The following is a 17,342-nucleotide window of genomic DNA, read 5'->3' as shown; positions in this document are numbered from 1 at the left end:
TAAGTGGCAGCAGCAGTCCCATGCAGAACAAAGACTCAGGGTCTGAGCCTCAAAAGCTAATAGGTAAAGTTTCAGCCAGATAAAAATAACCTAAGCGCAAAAACACAGGTTTTCTCGCCCCCAGAAAACTGCTGGCTACTTTTCCGTTCCCTATTCCCCAGGGTTATGTTTGTCCTCGCCCACTGGGGGGAGGAGGGTGACCAGAATAGCAAAGGACCTCAGATTTTACCCTTCACCGCCCCCCCCTCAGCGCCTCGGTAATGAATTCCTTCGGACTAAGTCTATTTGCTACGATTTGTTACGAAATCAAATTTCACATTAAAAAAAAAAAAAAGGCTGAAAACCACCAACAAAGGAAGAGCGGGTGCTTAAGGTTCTTTTAAACACTCACACCGACCTCATTCCCCGTTTAGATGTCAGAGGATGGGAGGGAGGGCCAGGGCTGTAATTCATCTTGATTTGCTTCATTGTCCCGCAGTTTGCAAACCATAATCCTGTATAATTTCAGGAACAAGCAGGTTTAGAATTAATGGGTCAATATTATTTAAAACAAAACATGGGGAGCGTGACCTTTGCCTCAACTACATATTGCTCTACAAGACTCAGGAAACTCCACTCTAACCTCTCAACCCCTGGGCTCTTTGGGAAACTAAAGGGCTGTAGTTATTAGAAATGGTCTTTGTTTCTTTTAATGTCTCGAAAGGATTTGGAAATAGAATGCAATATAACATGAAGAATCTCTCTACTTAAGCCTGAAAGATAAACGTGGAGGCCTAAATATTTTGAACTGGAGGTGTTTCCTTGTAAACTTATTACAGATGTATTCCCCTTGAGAGGAATGTATATAAACTGTACATGTACACATACACACATAATTCTCCAGAACAATTTACTGGATGTGAAGACCTCCCCCCTAAAGAAGCCATTCCAAGCTGACATACTTCCTAAGTTTCTCTCTCCTTTCTTCTTTCTCTCTTATATTATTTGCTAGCAATAATGGAATCCTCTGGGTTTAAGCCAAAGAAAAATCTGGGAGACAAGACCAGACTTTGCGGCCTTTTTTTTTTTTTTTTTTTTTACCCCTGGGAGTGGCTTTTCTTTTTTTTTCTTTTTAGTTTCTGAGGAATGACTATAATTTATTTCTACCAAATTTAAATAAGTCCTGCTGCCTTGTGTGTTTAACTAGGCGGGCAGAGGGAACTGGTTTGTTTAGGAAGCAGTGAGTGAGAAACCCTGGCCAGGTGACAGAGGAGGGCAGAAAGAATCCAGACGAATTTGTATGTAGTATATTTTACTCCCATGAAATAAAACACGTTTTTCATATTTGCTGAAAAGTAAAACAATAATATTGTACGAAATGTTATACACAGGGTAGGTTGTACATAGCAGTTTCAGAAACATCATTGCATCCACCAGAGAAACTATCCTAAAACTGATATTCACACATTATTTTATAATAATAATATGTTAGAAACATACAGTGTGGCATTTAGTATGTACATTCCTTTGCTCACAAGCGAAAAACCCTAATCGCTTCTGTATAACATGCTTTATTTTAAAGCCTAACCTTTAAAAACACTGTTGTGATAGTACTAACAACTGCTTTTTATAAAATTAATTTGACATTTCGATATATATACATCCTTTCAGTCATTTTAATGTTAACAATGCTAAACTTAAAAAATAACAAGCTTATAGTAATGTTAAAATGTCATATCCAGTCAAACATTTGTGTGTGTCCTTGCAACTGTCGGAAATACTTTTAGTGAAAGATGTCAGACATTGAGGAAATTCCTTTGAAATCAAAGGAGCTCTCTTTAATTCAGTGGTTTCCTTTTCTCTTTATATCTTCTCTTTCTCTCCCTTTCTTTAGTGCCCACGACCTTCTCGCGTAATTCCCAGTCTTTCAAGGGCAGAGTTGCCCCATCTGGCACAGTCCTAGGATCCGGGTGCTGTGGGCGAGGCTCACACCGGCCGGTCCACGGCATACTGGCAAGCACTCAGGTTGGACGCCGGGTTCTGCACGCTGGCGTAGCCGAAGCTGGAGTGCTGCTTTGCTTTCAGTCTCAGGCTGGCCAGGCTCGAGTTACACGTGTCCCTGTAAACGTACGGAGGAGTCGGCGGCGCATAAGGACAGGCAGGCGTCGGCACCGCGGAATTCAGCGATGGGCTGCTCAGGTTGTTCAAGTTATTCAGGCTATTGAGGCTGGAGCCCGGGACACCGGTCACAGCTGAGGGCACCATGCTGGACGACATGCTCATGGAGGAGATGGAATTGGGTGGGGAGAACATGCTCTGCGATGACAGGGGGTTGACGTTCATAGAGTTGAAGAAAGGGAAGCTCTTGGTGGACAGAGAGGCTGACGTGAGACCCTTGGCGGCCCAGTTGTTGTAGGAATAGCCCGGGTACATGTCGTCGTAGGGCTGCATAAGGCCGTTGAACTGCGGCCCAAAGCCATTCTTGCACAGCTCGGCCTGCTGGTTGCGCTCCCGCTTTCTCCATTTGGCCCGGCGATTCTTGAACCAAACCTGGGGGTGGAAGGCAAGGGAGCAAACAGATGCCACAGATCGGATTAGTAAAACCTTGATGCCAGAAAGCACAGAGGCCACCACCTCCGAGAGACAGACACACACACACGTACGTGTGCGCGCACACACACATCCCGGTCCCCAAAATTCTCCCCAACTGCCCACCGCCCCTGGGACCCCAGCTGCCTGAGCCCCATCCAAGCGAGGGAGGCCCAGGCTCCCTGCGCCACAAACCCCAGTCCAACACCTGGTGGCCTGTGGGTGGCTTGTTCACTAACCCCGGCCCTCCTCAGGATCCAAAAACACTTACTGTAAAATAAACGCGGGGCAGCGGGTTTTCCGCCCAACCCTTACCCGACCGCCTTGCAAACTTGCTTCCCTTCCAAAGCCACAGACACAGTGATGAGGACAAGGGGCTTTTAGGGCACCAGAGGACCGGGCTCTCTTTCACACAGCTCCTCCCTCCTGTCTCAGACCTCCCCTGCTGCCCCCCACTCCACAGAACGTGCTCTCACAACTGGCGCCAGGCCTCGACCCCCATCCTCCCTTAGCAAAATAAGGAATCAAAAAGCAAAAGACCACCTTCCCTTTCGCCTCCTAAACTCCTCGAGCTTGGCTTGTAACTCTCTGGGAACCCAGAATGGGTCGCTCTGCAGCCTCCTCCTCCCTTCACTCGGCTTGTTCTCACCCTCCGCCCACTCCAGGCCAGGCCCCCCCCGCCGCACCCAGCGCCATTCCCGCCGGGCCCAGACCATTTGCTTGGCTTTGGGAGCAGTCGCCTAACCCGGTCAGCCCCCACCCGCGTCCGGTGGCCCCGACGCAACCCTTCTCTCAATCCACATCGGGACCGCCCGTCGCCGCAGACTGTGGCTTTTGTGTATTGGAGCGAGGCCTGGCCCCAGATTTCAGAGCTGACACCGGTGATGTTTCACATTACACATCTCAGCCGGGCCCAGCCGCCTAATCCATTTTTTTTTTCCTTTTCCCTTTCATTCTCGATTTCCTTTTTATCCCCCTTCCTCTTTGCACCCGACTGCTATAAAAAAAGCACGCTTCACTCCCACTTGGCTGGACACGCAGCGGGCCTGGATGGAGGCAGCCAGAGGAAGCGAAAGCCCGGCATGGTAGGGGCAGGGAACCTGAGAGGGATTGCAGAAAAACCGAAGGGAGTGGGGTGGGGGAAGAGATCTTTTCCGAAGGATTCCAGAGAACGCACTGATTGTGTTTTTATTTTAATCACTTGCAATTTCTACCCTAGGCCATCTAAACTTTGCCCAGGCAAGAAGAGTACGTGCAAGTCCCCTTCCCTGATGCGCAGGAGAGCTAATGAAAGACTGACCTTGCACAAAACCACGCGGCCGGAGAGCCAGAGGTCTAGCTCTGAGCAGTTAAACTAAAACCATTTTCAACTTCATCCCGGCTGTTACCCACCAGCATAGCCACATATCCTACACAAATGCCACCCAGAGAGTGCCTTCGTTCTCTCTGCTTTGGGAAAGCATTGTGGTCTTTATTTATTTTTTTGTCATTATTGTTGTATAGTGTTTTCTTCTTTCTTCTCTGCTCTAACTGGGGGCTCTATTTCTCCACCCAGAGCTTTTTTTTCTTTTTTCCTTTTTCCTTTTCTTAACAGCAAACCTCTGGATCCTGCTATTTGTGTTTCTGCTTCCAGAATCCTAACACATTTGGAGTTTTCCACTGACCGGAATAAACCAGGATGTTGCTACTGGGTAACTTAAGTTCACTTTTGCCAATCCATAAAGTACAGATTTGCTACAAAGGTAAGCCACCCCCCCTTTAAAAAAAAAACTATTATTATTGGGAAGAAGGGTATTAGTAACAATCTCCTGAGGAAAGATAAATAAACCAAACGGAAAAGTCTTTCTTTTTTCTTTTCTTTCTAAGAGGACTAACAGGATAGTAGGTGTGTATCAAAACTGCTTCCGTAGATCACAAAACTAGGGATAGGGTGTGGGAGAGACCTGAATGGCCAAAAAACCCCAAAGACTACATAAGGAGGATGAGCCAGTAGAGAGAGAAAAGGCCAGGCTAGGCTGGGCGCGAAAGTTTCCCAAGGAGGACCAAATCTTGCATGTCTCCGGCGGCATTTCTTGTTAAAAGCGCACAGGTTGGAGCCTGTTCTCGCCTCCTGGCCTGGGAGGGATTTTATTAGCGCTCATCTGGCGACTGCAGGCCGGGAACACAATGCCCTGTGCAGGGGAATGCCACGCGGCCCGGTTCGGAAAGGCTCGGGGTGTGGCGGGGCAGTGAGCCGGTGCCGCTCCGGGCGCCCGCGCCAGGCCTACCGCCTGTCTCCTAAGGGGGAGCTGTAACCTCGCAACCGGGGTCGCCGAGAGGCCTTCTGCTTTTGCAAAGACACACCACCCGGGCCCTCCGGGAGACGCCGCCTTCCGCACTCCCTCCGCCCGGTCTACGTGGCCTGCATCTCTACAATGGCTTCCTTCCTAGCACTCCCAGGCTCCGCGAGGGGTCCTACCCGAACTCGGGCTTCCGTGAGGTTGGTCCACACGGCGATTTCCTCGCGCGTGGACATGTCCGGGTAGCGGTTCCTCTGGAAAGTGGCCTCCAGTTCCTGCAGCTGCTGGCTGGTGAAGTGAGTGCGCTGCCGCCGTTGCCGCTTCTTCTTGGACGGGTCTTCGGTGCCCACGTCCTCATTCTTTCCCTGCTGGCTCTTATCTTTCTCTGAAAACGAAACACACAAAAGGTTCCCGTCAGCACGTCCACCTGCTACCCGCGAACTCCAGCTGGACCCGGCGGCGGAGGCCGGGGATGCGATGGGCTGCCAGGCAGGGGAGGAGTGTGTGAGCGGCCTCTCCGGGCCGCGGGGAGCGCTGCGACTGTAGGGTGTGCAGATGCGAGTGTGGGTGTGAGCGCCCCATCTCCTCCCCTCCCCCAGAGCCGCACGTTTTATTTACATGTTTATCTCAGGGCAAAGGCACATTCATTTTTATAGCCTCTGCTTTCAAGTATATTTACACGCCTATGCGCAGACACACCAAATCTCCTCGGACACCCGCACGCGCGCCTTTTACAGAGCCCCCTCAGATCTCGATGCGATTTCGGAAGGCTAGTAAAGGTAGATTTTGGGATTCGGTCACCCACCCACCCAAGTTCTTCTGCCCTTTAGAAATACCGCTTCTTCTGCGGCGTAGTTTCGGTAATACTTTTCTAACAGGAGCAGCTTCTCGGGAGCTAAAAGCCGAGAGAACAGGGACCGGGTTGGGGGGCTGGGGTCTGGCCTCTGAACGTCTTCGAACGGAGATGCTGGGATTTTTGTGACCCAGGAAACCTCGGCAGGCCAGGATAGGAACAGGGAAGAGTAGGAGAATGGCTCGCGGCGTTCGCGGCACCTCAGGCGGTCGAGGTTGGGAGAAAGGAACACGGGGCCAAAAAGAATCCTGGCTCCGGAAGTTCTGCGGGAAGCAAACTAAACGACCACTCCCACCACGCCTCCCCCAGGAGGGGCCGACTTCCTTGCGGGCGAGAAAGGCCGAGCCGAAAGGGGCGGCTAGACCCGGGTACCTGCGGGGCCGCGCGGCGCCTTACCTGCGGCCTCGGGGCTGGAGGTGTCAGAGATGGTGTGCACCTCCAGCCTGTGCTTGGAAGAGTCCAGGGAGCGGGTCTGACCGGGAGCCAGGACTGAAGCCATGGCCAGTGGCTGGGGATGGTGACAGGAGGAAGAGGAGGAGGTGGCCAACAGCTTGGTCCCTACTGCTCGGTGCTCCAAGTGCAGCGGGCCTTTCATGCAGTTCATGGACGAAGGAGCGCGCCGCCCTACAAGTCCTGGGCTGCCGCCCGGCCGAAACCCCGTGGCCGCCGCCGCCTGCTCGGCTTTGCGCTATAGGCGCGGAGTTTCCCCGCTGCGGCCGCCGCGGGCAAAGCCAGGGAGCACAACCCCTGCTGAGTCTTTGAACCGAGCCGTCCCTGTCCCCGTCTCCTTAGGAAGGTTCTAGCGAAAGGGTCCGGCGGCGGCAAGTCAGCGGGCAAACGGAGACATGGGGATGTGGGTAGGAGGGCACAGCTCGGAGCGTCTTTGGGCAGCAGACTTCCAAGCTCCAAAGCGAAACCAGAGTGGGCAAAGACCCCTTTCTTCCCTCCCTCCCTCCCCCAAGTACCCCTCCAATAAGGAAAGCTAACGGCGTTCGCGATCTGCCCGCCCCTCGCGCGGCAGCCCTGACAGCGAAGTGTCAAGAGTGACAGGGACAGGTAGCTGATATTAGATCCCCCGCAGCGACGGCTGCGGCAGCGGCAGCGGCGCGGGCCTCTGGGCGCACCCTCCGCGGCGCGCACACGCACACCCCCTCGGGCCGTCGAGCCCGAGCACGGACTCGCAGCAGCTCAACTCCCGGCACCTGGGCGAGCGACGGACCAGCTCTGCGGCTCCGAGCTTCCCTGTTGGCCTAACATCTTAAAACCAGAGGCGGGCTTCCTGGTGCCCAGACGTCACTTTGCAGCGGCCCTCCCAACCTTCCCCGCCTCCGCCTCCTCCCAGACCCTTCGCCCAGCGGGAGTGACGTGGCTCCGCACCAATCAGGAGACCCCGAGCCGCGGCGGAGGGACAGCTCTGTCTGCACCTATCAGCTGTGTGGGGCCGGGCTAATAGCTCACTGTGCGCACAAAGTCTACACCCGCCGGCTCCCGGGAATTCTGCTCTGCCCCGGCCGAAGACCGTCCGGCTTTTAGTTCAGGCGGGGAGGTAGAGAGGTGAGGCCGGGAGCAAAAGGCTCGGAAGAAAGGAGCGGAAAGGTCGAGGGCTGAAAGGTACAAGGATCAACAAGCCTTCCCACCCCTTCCTTTTGTATCTCACTACATCCAATTCCAATTGAGAGATGTTTTTCTCTTCCTGGATGGAAAGGAGACATGCTACTTAAAACCAGAAAATTTAAAAAACAGCAACAAATCACCTCTCCGAGCTTAAATTTTCCAAACAGCCTGTCAAGTGAATGCTGCGCTAATCTGAAGAAGCTTTACTTTAATTGCAAAGAAGACAAAGCCCTGAGAAGGCAGGCTAATAAATTAGAAATCGAGAAGCAAATGGACCCGTCAAAAGAAAATTACCTTGACTTTAAACGAACAACTGTTTGGTGGTTCACTCTGGATTTATACAAGAATAAAAAGTCGCCTCAGATCACGTTCTCTGTAATGCTTATTAGTACCCAGACAGAAAATACACTATAGAATAGAAACCCTAACCCAGCATTTTCAAAATGCTGAAAGCTTATCCATTCTACTTAGCGTTGATTAAGACACATATCCTAGATCTTTCAAATTCCTTGTACACTGTATTAAGCTTGTCCTAGCCCTAGAGAGAGCCCGCTTTAAATTCGACTCTCTTGTTTACTTTATTATCAATCAGATTCAAATCCATAAAGCCCGCAGAATCAACAACCTTGAGCTAATTATATATAAAATATGCTTTAATGAATTTCCATACAATTAAGAATGTTGCCAAATAACCAATTTCAAGGATAATTTTTAAGTCATTTTCTTTTCCTAGGGAGCTCAAGGCTGTTGAATCTTTAAAGTCCAAGCAGGCAGAGGCGGTAGGGTGGGGGCGAAGGGTAAAAACCTAGCAGAACACTCAGCTAGGAAAAGCAAAGCCTTACTCAATTATTTTTTAAAAAAGAAAAAAGCCATCTTTGGGGACATCCAACTCTTTACAACACTATTTCCAAAAATCTTTAATTTCCAAAGAAATACAAACATATCATTCAAAATAATTTTTGGAAAGTCCTTTTGTCCTCTTCTTAGGTCATCAGGAGAGCACAAACTAATCTCCTTTGGGTTTCTGCATTGGTGATTGCTTTATTGTGGAGTTAGTGTTATCATCCCTGAATGTGTATTTGTTTGACATTACAGTCAATGATTTGTAACACCAGTAGGAGGTATCTCCAGAAAACTCCCTCCTTGTCCTTGTTCACAAGATTGGGAAACCGTATGCGGTCTGGGGCAGAGTGGATGAAGCAGACTACAAATACGTTTGTAACCTATGTGTCTCTCCTTTGCCTGGCTCTCCCTGCCAAACCCTATCTGCAACTCCTCCCCCATTTTAAACATGCTTGAGAGCCATCCAAAGAACCAAATGAGAATTGTTCCTCAGTCTCTCCCCAGAAGTATCATCCTACTTTAAGAAAAATATAGCTGCAAGGAGGAATTTTCTTTATAGTGAGGTTTAAAATCAGCATTTCTGGTTTTCACCTTTTATTCCAGTTCACCCCATTTCAAGCATACACACACCTGCTCAGTGCAGAACACATCCCCATGTGACAGGTCTGCATTAGCTAAGGCTCATACATCCAGCTATATTAGGTCCTGCAATCTTATCACTAAGTTATACATATTACACCAGCAGCCTGTTGGTAAAGAAGGTTAAATTAATTTACATTCTGCTCATTATCTGGTGCTTAAATGACGCATTTTATCCCTGAGATTTGGCGGAGAATCTCCTCAGACCCCACAGCGTTTCACCGAAGACAATGCTCTTACATTTGTAGTGGTTTTTAATCTGATAAGACTCTAATTTGCTTAAGTCTTTTAAATAAGGATTTTAAATGTTTCTAGCCGTTTTCTTATTGAATTTCCTCTAATTCCCCCAAGATCATAAAGTATATGTGTAAAGTAAATATTTCCTCCCATTGCACTGCCAGCCGATGACCTATAACTAAATCAATATGAATCCAGCTCTTTTCTGCCCAATGTGTTTACTAATCATATTCCAGTTTCTTCTTTTTAAACCTCAGCATAGCTGCGATCCCCAAAATACCAAACCCATAAAGCTTCATTTCATGAAGAAACTCCATCACATGAAAGAACAAAAAACTCCCTACCATAGTGAACACAATTTCTTTCTTAGTATTAGTTTCTTTGAGAGTCAAACCCCGGAGCTGCAATTTTTGGTGGAGGCTCTGGGTGTTTCTTAAAACTCCTTACTCAGGAGAGCTGAGAAGCTCCACAGAACCATATAGATATCGAAGCCCATCTCTCATTAAACCCACAGAATTTTGATTTAAACTCCATGGCTCTGTTGACTGACAGAACTCACATCATGGCAAATACACATATGAAAGACCTAGTCTCCAAATCAGCTTCCAAAGTGGTTGAAACACCCAAGAGCAAGTGACAGCTCCTCATAGTGCCAAATTGTGGGAGATATTGGAAGTACTGGTGATCTCCAGGCAGCCTAAAATCCTAAAAAGATAAAGAATCTTATATTGTATCTACCCATTGCAAAGTCAAGTGGAAAATAAAGACAATCATCTGGAGATCTCTAGTTAAAGTAAGAACATAACCATATCTAACAATCAGTCATTCGTCTATCTAGATAAGCACATACATAATATATAATGCCTCCCCCAACCATCAGCTGAGCCAGTAAGGCATTTCTTTGCATCTTTCCAGAGTTGATCTCCTAATCACTTCACACATGGTGAGCTTGGCCGACCCCCTTCTCAGGCCCACAGAATTCACTCCATGGATGGTACGAGTACACCAACATGAAAAGTCTAGATGGTGAAAAGCGAGTAGTGGGAAACCAAGAAACACTTTTCAACGGAAACAGTGGTGGTGATGGTGGTGGGCAACTTCGGAGACTTAATCTACAAAAAAACTTGTGGGTGCACAGATACTGGTAGTGTCGATAAGGAAGGGGTTGAAAGTAATCCTATGTATTTTGCAGGTTGAGCACTACCCTTGTGTTCCCCCCAACACACACTCTTCTTTGACTGGTTCTAGAAATTTCTAGAACTTCCTAACCTCCGTCACAGAAATTTCCAATCCAGGAAAGCATCAGAGTGGCCAGTTCAGGGAAACTGGAGGTGCTGTAAGGTCTCCACGTAAGGAAGCCCAGTGCGGGTTTGGGTTTTCGAGTCTGAAGACATTCAAGAATTCTCAGTTCGGTTTTCTTGCTTATTCTTTCAAAGCAACACCCTTGAGGAGGGAAATGTGTGACACGGGGTCAGGAGTGTTTTGAGCTGCTGGTATTTGCCACCGATTACCAGTCTTAAGGTCTTACTTAATTTCACACTCTGTAGAGGTAGTTGCGCAAAGCCCCTCTGGCCCTCCTGGTGAGACTGGTTGGACTGCGCGGCCAAACTCTCGGGTGCGGTGGCCCAAGTATGGGCTGATATTCAACCGAGCGATACACAACTTGTGGGGAAAAAAAAAAAAAAATCTGTCCTCAAAGCTCACCTGGAAGATGGCTCAATTAGATGTCTCCCTGCGTTGTCAGATTGTAGAGGGGTGGGAGTCTTGCTCTGGTCCAGGCCAGCTCAAGGCCGTGGCCCGCCCAGACTCAGTTCAGAGCCGCGTGACAAGGCGTGATTGTGTGTGCGTGCGTGTGTGGTGTAAGGCACAGAGGTCAGATGGAGACCTTGCACCCTGCCCAAGAAGTGGCCTTTTCTCCCCTCCTTCTTCTGCTGGCTCTCTCTTTGCACACAAATAGAGCTGGAAAGGCCCCCTTCATTGTACCGCTCCCCCCCCCCCCCGCCCCGCCCCGCCCCGGCTCCAGCCACGAAGCAGAAGCACCCAGAAATGAAAAACTTTACTGTGGCTGATCCCCATCCCCATCCCATTCTCTAAACGGATTAAAAAGGTGCTGGTTTGTAAAAAGGGGCCGATTATTTTCTGAATCATAAATCTGTGCATGTACTGAGCAGCACCCACATTCTCTGGGTCCCTGCAGACGGCATTCATATTTTAGTCCCCCACACTCAACCACTTGAGGTTTGGAGTAACTGGTTGGGGGTGCTCGGGGTGGTAGGGGAGGTACCCCCACACTGGCGCATGAAGAGAAGAGCAGGGATTAGAGGGGGCAGGACGGGTTGGGGGAGGGGATGCCTCTGAAACCATGAAACCCACGTGCTATATGCCTTTTTACATTAGTTTGTTAACACTGCAGGTTTATTAGGCCATCGTTTAATCTCAGAAAACAACTAGCTGAGGAAAAGTCAAATAAAGAGAATGGGATAAATTTGTGTCAGCCATGGGGGAGAGATGGGGATAGATGGGGGGCAGAGAGAGAGAGAGAGAAAAGAGAATGAGATAGACATTAATATCCAGGTCCAGAGAGGAGAAATAACAAGGGACTGACTAAAGTCACTTTTAAAAAAATTGGATTAAAACGCGCCTCTTTTTCTCTTTTCTGTATTTCTCCCCTCTAGCTCTTGTCCCTCTCCCTTTTCTATTTCTCTTGCTCTCCCTTCTTTCTGTCTTCCCTCTCCCAGACATGCTGGTAGCTAACATTCAGCATTAGTTGTCATGGTGACCATAAATCACATAAATCCAAAAATACCCACCTATAATCTGAGATGAAGCTTTTATTTCCCTAGCGAAATAATATTTTAAAAGCTGTCAGCTGACAAAAAAAAAAAAAAAAAGGAACCCACCTCATCGTAGTAACCCAAGTAATATATTACTTCTAAAGGTTTAAATTAAAATGTCAGCCTGTTAAAAACATGCTGGGAGAATTTGGGGCACTCTTCATGTCAGAGCCTTACAATGGAGTTGACTCCACCACTCCTGATCACTCTTTAACACATATACACAATTTTGCTGCTTATTCTCCTATTAATTTCTTTCCTTCCCTCCCACCTATCTTAGTCTGTCCAGACTCTGCCTTCGGTGGTAAAAGAAAGGAGTCTCCACCTGGATCAGAGAGGGGTTCAATCCTCTGTCTGAGCCTTTTGAGGACCTTGTGTGTTGGTCCTCTCTTATCAATCACTTCCCCAAACGAAAGATGGGGTTTGGGGGAAAGAAAAGGTTCTCCTCAGGATCCAAAGGGGGGTGACTCCCTAGAGGAACTGAGAAGAAAGAAATGCAGAGAGGACTGGGGGTAGGGGGGCAGAGTAGTCAACTGACCTGGGTGACCAGTTTCTGTGGTTAAGTCTAGCCTAGGAAAGGTACCTGTATTCTCTCACTCCTGCTTTTTTTCTCCTGAGAGGAAACTTTCCTATTTGGAGACCCTGGTGGGGGAGGGGGGTGACGGCCACAGTTGGGCCTTTTGTCTTCTACCTTGGGCTTGTTGTCTTTTGCCTATCTTTGGATTACAGGGTATTCGCCTAGATGAAGAGCCATTAATTACCCATTCAGTCAATATTAGAAAGACGACAAAGCTTTTTACATAGGATTAAGAAGACATCAGATTGTTCCATTAGTATATTCCTGCTCACGAATAAGCTTTCGTTATACATTTCCCTTTCCCTCCCGAGTCGTTCTAACAACTGCTGCATATATTAACAGCGGGCGGTGCGGAATAACAGCCCAACCAGCCTTACGAAAAACTTTGAGCGCGCTTGGTGTCCGTAGCAAGGAACACGACGACCGGTAAAGACTACCTCTGCGGGCGGAGATCCGCAGGGACTGACTACCTATTGCACAACTGGTACAATTTCCCCCGACGGGGGAAAAAAAACCCACAAAACGCAGAGGCAGCTTCTGCCAATAAGCTAGAGTTGGCGCGGGGTGGGGTGGGGTGGGGTGGGGTGGAGCGGTAGCAAAGGAAAAATGGAAATCTCCTCTCCTTAAGCCTGTTCCCCACTCTGGTTGCTTCTGCCTCAGACTTCACGCCCCTTCTGCTTGCCCCCTGTCCCTTGCCCCGGGCCTCATCACTAAGAGCCTTATACCCTCTAAACATCCCCCTTCTTTCAGACAACGACTCAGGCCCCAAGCACTGCTGCACGTACCACCATTTCGCGTTTCGCTAGAGACGGTCTGGACTGCTCTCGCTGGTACCCTTATTAGCATGAAAGCGGCTTCACGACGGCGAAAGGAAACCGGCTTATTTGCTTTCAGGGGGTACATTAGGAATCCACGTAGTATGTGCTCGGCAAACATTTGCTGATTGAATGAATGAAGGCTTTGCCGCCGCCCAGGCGGCGGGGGTTACCCCGGGTCCTCTGAAGAAGACTGGGATCTAGCTGCTTGCTGAGAGTGTGTGTGTCGCGGCTGGGGGCTCCACAAGGGGCCTTGGAGTCTCCCTCCCAAGGGAAGGCAGTCCGAACATCCCAGAGACTTGGGTGAGACTCTTGCTGCTCATCCACTGAGCCAAAGCTATTTAAAAATTAATGGCATCTCCGAGAAAGGCCCGGCGAAGGTACCCGCCCAAGTATGGTCCCGGAAGCTGGGCGCCGGGACCACGGGGTGGCAGCTCTGTCCGATTTCAGCCCGCAAACCAGAGCCACCGCCCCGAAACTTTAAGGGTTACTGACAGGGGAGGATCACTCCCTCCCGCTCCTGAAAGTCAGGAGCACTGTTTGATTTCAGCAAAGAGGCTTCTTTTGGGACACCCAAAGCAAGGAAGTCAAGGATCTCTGTTCTAGGGGGACGTTCTCAGCAGACCCCTGTCCCTTCTTTCTGGGGGTACAGTTTAACTTGCCAACTCTTCCTCCCTCCACTTGGATGCCTAGCCATTCCTCCTTCAACCCTCTCTCAAACCTGCAGCCGACCTCATGCCCCTTCCAGTTCCAGGGTTCCAGCCAAACCGTGGGTCAGCCCAATGGCTATCAAGGGGACAGGGTTCTCTTGGGAAGGAACGCAGAGTTGGAGCCTTCCAGAGGTTAACCTTGTCTACTTAGAGACCGTTTTCAGTCTTCAATGAGAGCACACTGTTTTTGGGGGGTTGAGAGGGTTGCGCCAAAATAAAGCATCATGATTCCTTTTGAAAACACGTCATTGTAAACATTTTTTTCTTTTTGAAAGCAAAAAAAAAAAAGTTATAAAAAATAAAGGAGAAAAATCTTTCTTTTAAAAGTAGGCTGTGGCCAGGAGTTTGCCTATCACATGAGTTAAGTTAACTTATATTCAGTAGAGGGGACTCTGGCAAACTTCCTTCTGAGGCACTGTAGTTTTGCCTACACATGTGTGACATTTTTTTCCTACCACATCCCTAAAAGCCAATAAAAATCAAGATTTTCGGCATTTCTCCCTATCACATGCCTCTTCTTAATTAATGGCGTTAAACATGTTTAGGCAGCAATTTTCCTCTCCGGTCCAAAAGGTAGATTGTTGCCAGTGTAGAGCCTTTCACATGCACTAAAATAATCCTGTCCTGAAAGTAATGGTTAAGAAAACAATCATCCGTTTATTTCTAGTTCTTTATTTATTTTCTAATGATCAAAAATGGATGCTCAGTGGCCCAAGTGGGGACTGTGACTGCAGCAGAAAGGACCCACTCTCTGCCGCTTCTTGCCCACCTAGGAGGCCCCCAACCCATCTCCAGCCTCCCCTCCAAAGGGCCCTGCCTCCCTAGCTCAGATGGAGACCACCTGTCTTCAGAAACCATTCCTGAGGTCTGGGAGTCCTGGGTTGGGGCCGGGATAGAAGACACTCTGTAGCACTCCTGCTCCCAGCGCAGCGGGAAACCTCAGCTTCAGCTCCGCGGCTGCCAACCCACCCCGGGGTGAAGCAAGATTGGGGAGCTCCCCCAAGTCTCGCCAGGGCCAGGGCTGAACCGGCACAAAATATTTCCCCGGGAGTCATCGCTGTTCTTGATTTTTAACCCTATCCTAAACATACTCCGGTCTAATAATTTATTTTTACGACCGATTATCAAACAGAGGAAGAATTTAACACAACCTTAATGACAGAAATCACCCGACGTTATCTCTGCATGGCCCCATTTAACCCCATGGGGTTAATCCCGGACAAGTGAGCGTTTAACTGGCCCAGCAGGAGGACTCGCGATATTGTGGTGTCGAGACTGCTCTGCTCCAGACCACTTTAGAAGTTTTATTTAGACAAATGATAATTTTCTCAGATTTACTGGGAAGCCCGAATGCAGGGCCTTTGTTTTCTTCTTAGTAATATGGTTTGTTTACTTGGCGGGGGTCCCAATTCGCCCCCCTCCGGCCCACATTACATTTGTATCCTTACACTTTAATCCGGAAAGAGGGGGTTAGGGGCTGAGAGCGGTGGGGGGCTTTATCTCCTCACACTATCAAAGGTCAACAACTTCCTAAGGCTAGGCACTTATTATTATAGTAACCTGGAAAACCCGGAGAATAGAAGAACGGTTAAGTTTGAGTTTCGCATGTATTCTAAGGGGAACATTGTCCCCTCATCCCTAGACACACACAGGCGCACACACACAATTAAAGGGTAAGTTTCAGTTCAGCAAAAGCCTGTGAAGTGGGTTGGAGGCGTTTTAACTTTTACACAAGCCTGCAGACTTTGAGCAGCAGTGTCCCTTGACTCGTCCACAATGAAACCAGCTAATTAAGCAACGACACGACCAAGACCCGAGGCCTTGCAACCTGCACAACAGGTAGGTTCGCGTCGCCAGGGGCACACACTTCAGTACACCCCTGGCTGCTGCGCACGGTCGCTGCCCTGAGGTTCCGCGGGGCTCCAGTGAGCTCTTTTACCTCCCGGCCAGGCGAATCTTTGCCAACACAAGCCTCCCGTGGTAAACCCCGCACCCACCAGCCTTGGGCGGGGCACCGCTGAGAGCTGCAGGGGCGGGGTGGACCCCTTGGTGGTGCTGCACGCAGTGGGACATGGCGGGCAACAGAGGTCGCTGTTGGACTACTTTTCCGCGCCAGCCAGAGGCACAGAGATAGGTTGGGGTATGGGTAGAAGATCAGGCCACAGGGAGAGAGCGAGAAAGAGCAAGAGGGAGAGGTGTTGGGTCTCAGGAGTGCAGTATAATTTGGGGAAAGGAATTAACGTCCCTGGGACGGCTGCTTCCCGTCCCACCCAGAGGCCAAGTGTCTCAGTCACGGAGCAGGCACGCCGACTCTGGCGGCCTCGCCGGCGTGCGCCTTAACCCAAAGCCCAGAGAGGCCCGGAGGCGGGTGCCCTGCGCGCGGCCTGCGCTTCGCTCCCGGCCTTACCAGTGGCGCCGGGATGCTGCCGCGGGAAGAGCTTGCTGCTGGCCGCCTCTTTCCGGCTCTCGGGAGAGTCTGTGAACTCGACCTTTTTGATTTCGGAGTCTTTGGAGAAGAGGCATTCAACGGCCGCCGGCTGCACGCCTGGGCCACGCGCGCCCGCCCCACAAGCGGGTAGAGAGACGCCCGGGACCGCCGCGGAAAGAAGCGGGGGTGTTGGGGAGGCGGGGGAGGAGCAGGACGAAGAAGAGAAAAAGGGACAAAGAGCAAAGACCCAGTTAGAGGAAAGGACGGAGGGCACTCCCGTCTCCCGGACCCTCTGGCAACCCGGCGCAGGGCGGCGTACTCTTCTCCGCGCCTCCCTGGCTGCCAGCGGCTCTCTCCGGGAGGAGTAGGCCCCGGGCGTCGGGCTGCGGCGAGCGGCTCCCTCCCTATCCACGGCCGCCCCCACCCCCGAGCCCCTGGGGGAGGCCACCGGCGTCCTGGTTCTGCGTCCCTTTCGGTCCCGGCCGGCCCCTCCTGGAAGAGCCCCTCGCCGCTGCCTCGCCAGGGGGCCGGTGCCCTCTTGCCGCCCTCCCGCGGTGCGGTCTCCCCGTCGGGTGACCCGGGCGGGAGAAGCGACCCTTACCTAATTGCACACACGCCGACACCAGTTTGCGGCAGTTGGTCTCCATTCCCCGTTATCTGCAAAAGAAAAGAGAAAGAGGGCTGTGAGAATCGGCGGTCCCCGAGAGTGCGGGGCTCAGAGGAGGCTACCGTTGGGGCGGACGGACTACTTCAGATTCGCTGTTAAGCGCCCACTCTGTGCTGGGTTTCCGGCGTGTTTCTCTGACTTGACAGCCTCTGGCCGCCCAGCCTCAGCCCCGCCCTAGCCCCTGGTCCTGGACTTCTGAATGGACCTGAGGGGATCTCTCCCTGCGGAGTTGCTGTGAATGGGCCCAGGCGCTCTGGACGGATAAATCCATCGTGTTC

General features: G+C 50.5%; 1 protein-coding gene across 2 annotated transcripts; it reads right to left on the bottom strand.

Annotated features, from left to right (window-relative positions):
• Window positions 1–1,965: 1,965 nt before the first annotated feature.
• Window positions 1,966–17,044, bottom strand: PITX2 (paired like homeodomain 2). 2 transcript variants are annotated; one of them, XM_028121347.2, is made up of 4 exons: window positions 16,999–17,044; window positions 16,377–16,514; window positions 5,027–5,232; window positions 1,966–2,529 (listed from the first exon to the last, which is right to left on the bottom strand). In XM_028121347.2, the coding sequence occupies exons 1-4, from the start codon at window positions 17,042–17,044 to the stop codon at window positions 1,966–1,968; spliced, it is 954 nt and encodes a 317-aa protein (XP_027977148.1). The 2 variants fall into 2 exon arrangements, with proteins under 2 accessions (XP_027977148.1, XP_027977147.1); XM_028121346.2 differs by lacking the exons at window positions 16,377–16,514; window positions 16,999–17,044 and adding an exon at window positions 6,097–6,304.
• Window positions 17,045–17,342: the final 298 nt, after the last annotated feature.

The sequence above is a fragment of the Eumetopias jubatus genome, unplaced genomic scaffold (assembly GCF_037043125.1).
Source record: "Eumetopias jubatus isolate StellerSeaLion01/CBP00866 unplaced genomic scaffold, mEumJub1_p1.0 scaffold_2, whole genome shotgun sequence".
Taxonomy (NCBI): Eukaryota; Metazoa; Chordata; class Mammalia; order Carnivora; family Otariidae; genus Eumetopias; species Eumetopias jubatus.
The sequence above is the reverse complement of the archived record's forward strand: the minus strand, read 5'-3'. Positions and strand labels throughout refer to the sequence as shown.

Excerpts from the sequence above, each read along its gene's own strand:
- PITX2 (XM_028121346.2), bottom strand. The coding sequence starts at position 6,304 with ATGAACTGCATGAAAGGCCCGCTGCACTTGGAGCACCGAGCAGTAGGG. Across the intron at positions 5,233-6,096 it reads CTCCAGCCCCGAGGCCGCAG|AGAAAGATAAGAGCCAGCAG; the intron begins GTAAGGCGCCGC and ends TTTCGTTTTCAG. Across the intron at positions 2,530-5,026 it reads TCACGGAAGCCCGAGTTCGG|GTTTGGTTCAAGAATCGCCG; the intron begins GTAGGACCCCTC and ends TTCCACCCCCAG.